The sequence below is a fragment of the Arachis ipaensis genome, chromosome B01, assembly GCF_000816755.2.
Source record: "Arachis ipaensis cultivar K30076 chromosome B01, Araip1.1, whole genome shotgun sequence".
Lineage (NCBI taxonomy): Eukaryota > Viridiplantae > Streptophyta > Magnoliopsida > Fabales > Fabaceae > Arachis > Arachis ipaensis.
The window spans coordinates 22,875,557-22,878,692 of NC_029785.2; the positions used below are offsets into that span (position 1 = coordinate 22,875,557).

Consider the following 3,136-nt stretch of genomic DNA (forward strand, 5'->3'; position numbering starts at 1 on the left):
TTGTAATAATTTTGGAACCTCTTCATACGATTTAAACTATTCTTTGCCTATACAACACTTAATAATTTCTTCATTCCAGAATTACGCAATTAGTTATAAACTAACACTAATAACATCATTGATCAATAGATTAATAGTAACACGCGGAGCTTGCCCCATTTCAGATAGAAGGATCCTTTTCTTTTGTGATTAAGCTCTTCGATATATAACTCGTCCAATGTTGAGATTAAACTAGTTTCTTCTCTTGTGAATGAGATATATTTCTGGGACTAAGAATACAGAGTATAAATATCTACAAAAGATATCCGAACGCTCTAACTAATATGAGTATATATCTTGGATATAACACAATGAGATAAGAACATACATCTTTCATGGTTTGAGTTGATTTATTTTTTGTAATTTTTTTGAAGAGATGATTGGTTACTTTAAATAATCAGTTACCGACCTTACAATAAATAGTTGTAATGATAATGATCAACTGTATAAATAACCGATGACCTATAACATAAGTTTTTAATTTTGTTAAACTACTAATCGTATTAACTATATTAGATATATATTGAAATATGGATTTAGATAATATTTTTGTAATTAGATACAAGTGAATTATAGATGAACCAACAATTATTTAAACTATAATATCTTATTTTGTCTCTGCTTGTCAAATTTAGTTCTTAATCTCATATAAAAACATAATTTTGAGAGAGTGGAATGACATAATCTTTTTTAAGTTATAGATTGTTAGGACTTAGGAGTCTCTCAAAATTCCGACAATTCTATGTGAGGACTTTCATGGTACTTGAGATGTCAATTTGTGGTTGACATCCTCTATTAAATCATTTTTGACTTGGTCTTCTATCAAACAGACTCTTTTTTTATTTTTAACATTTTTTTCATTATTTTTTAGCTTTGTTCCACTAATATTCATGTCAGATCCAATGCTAATAAATGGTCAAATTTAGAATTAAAAAAAATGAAATATGTAAAGAAAATTAAAGCATTAAGCAGATATGGTAATTTTTTTTGTGGTTAATAAATAGTAATACACTCATTTATAAGCCTCGGTTACTCTATTATTGTGTGTAGAACATCTAAACATATATCTATATAAAGAGCTCCGACATAAAACTAGAAAAAACAACACTACATTACATATCTTCCTTTTAATCCATAATTAATCGTCTTTACTTAACTTGATATATTGTGCCGGATATGGTTGAGCAGCACGGGAATGACAATATCCGGTGAGCTCAACTGCGGCAAATGTCCCTCGGTGGGCATGACCTCGACGATGGACTTCCCACCGAGCTTCTGTTGCATATATTCCGCAACAACGACCGGCACAGCCAAGTCCTTAGTGCTCTGTATGATGTGGCAGGGCACAGTGACTAGACTTAGAAACTCCCTCATGTCAAATTGAAATATGGTTTGTGCCAAACTTAGAGCTATGTCCGGCCTCATGTTGAACAATGTCCTGCTAAACTCTTGCACTGCCACTGAGTCCATGTCGCCACCAACCACCAGTGGCGCGAAGCCGGAGCACCATGCTTTGTAATTTGAGCGGATTCCGTCAAATAGTTGGGTCAGGTCTTCTTGGTGGAAGCCACCATAGTAATCCGTATCATTTAAAAACCTAATTAACAGGTTTCACAAGCAAAGGGAATACATCAATTTAAATTCATATTGTTTAAACATATATAGTAGTAGATTTTTCATTTACATCAAACTTTATCAGAATTCTAATTTTTGAATTATATCATAAACCTTTTGCTAATAAAAGTGTGGGTGTAGTGATGGAGAGACCTGATAACCTGGCCTAAAGAAAATATGGATTCTACCTCTTAGAGAAAACGCTAACTAATAGAAAAAAAAGTTAAGTAGAAATCGAAACTAATTTTTTACCAGTACTTAAATAATCAACATATTTTTATAAGCTAATATTAAGAAAAAGACTCAAATATACCAGTAAAATATGTGTATTGACTAAAATTATTGGCCAACATAAATAAAAATTACTAACTCCTCGACTTTTTCTTAGTTTTATCTTTTAAAATCTGAAAATAAAAGAGTTTAACCAGAGAACTAACATTCTTTTGTTATTAGCTAACTTTTTAAACTGACCTTATTGTTGTCAATAACTACAGTTAATTAAGATACATAAAAATTCTTCTTCAAATAAATTTGATTCTTCTATAATTGATGCTTGTTTAGTTAAAGTACCTTGGAGAAGCAGAGAGCAAGATAAGCTTAGAGAAAAGATGAGGATGAGAAATTGAAGCGATGACACCAACCATAGCCGAGAGAGAGTGACCAACGAAGATGCAAGATTGAACCTGAAGCTCTTCCAAAATAGCAAGTAGATCATAAACAAATCCTTGGAGAGTAGAATATCGTTCAAAGTCATAGTAATCTGGGTTTGTAGTACCAGCACCCATGTTATCATAAAGGATCACACGATACTCTTCAATTAAATGTGGAACAAGGTGTTTCCACACAGATTGGTCAGTCCCAAATCCATGAGCCAGCAACACAATTTGGTTATTATTACTATTATTGTTATTATTCCCCTCTACTCCCACTATTCTCACGTTGTGTGCTTCTTCCACAATCCCCATGAGTAGTAATACTCCCTTTCTCTTCCTCTTTCTATTTTTTGTGTCTCTCTTTTTTGGTTTTGGGTTGGAATATAATATTTTGGAAAGGAAAAAGCTTCAGTCTATGTATGTGCTTTTTGAAAGCTTTGAGTTAATATTGGCAAAGTTAGCTTCTTTGTAAAGAACCATGGTTTGCTTAAGGAGGGTGGTGTGGGGACGAATTTAAAGAATGCTGATTGGCATTGCATGCAATGATGCCAATGGCAAGTTGCTCATTATGCCACAGAGAAAGTATAAGGAACCAATTACATGTGAAACCAACTTAAATAACTTTTTCAAAATTTAAAAAAAAAATTGATTTTAAAATTTGCAAAATCTAGAATTAAGTTTAGAAACACACGCCATCCAAACTCAATCTCAAATGCGACTTTATGGCCCCTCTGTTTACTCTTCCCGCAGTGCGTGCCTCCGCGTCCGTCCGCCCAACATCTTCTCTCGGTGGCACTGTCCCCTTCCCATACAATCGTGATCGCAGGCGA

The 3,136-nt window shown here is 33.4% G+C and overlaps 1 protein-coding gene across 1 annotated transcript; it reads right to left on the reverse strand.

Moving 5' to 3' along the window:
- On the reverse strand, positions 1,008-2,927 carry LOC107627405 (probable esterase D14L). Its single transcript, XM_016330240.2, has 2 exons — positions 2,224-2,927; positions 1,008-1,636 (listed from the first exon to the last, which is right to left on the reverse strand). Exons 1-2 carry the CDS (start codon positions 2,616-2,618, stop codon positions 1,192-1,194), a joined length of 840 nt encoding a protein of 279 aa, XP_016185726.1. The 5' UTR covers positions 2,619-2,927; the 3' UTR covers positions 1,008-1,191.

What these genes read in the sequence shown, in the direction of transcription:
- LOC107627405 (XM_016330240.2), bottom strand. Translation starts at nt 2,618, where the DNA reads ATGGGGATTGTGGAAGAAGCACACAACGTGAGAATAGTGGGAGTAGAG. An exon ending in TTGCTCTCTGCTTCTCCAAG is followed by an intron (nt 1,637 to 2,223) that starts GTACTTTAACTA and finishes CCTGTTAATTAG; the next exon opens with GTTTTTAAATGATACGGATT.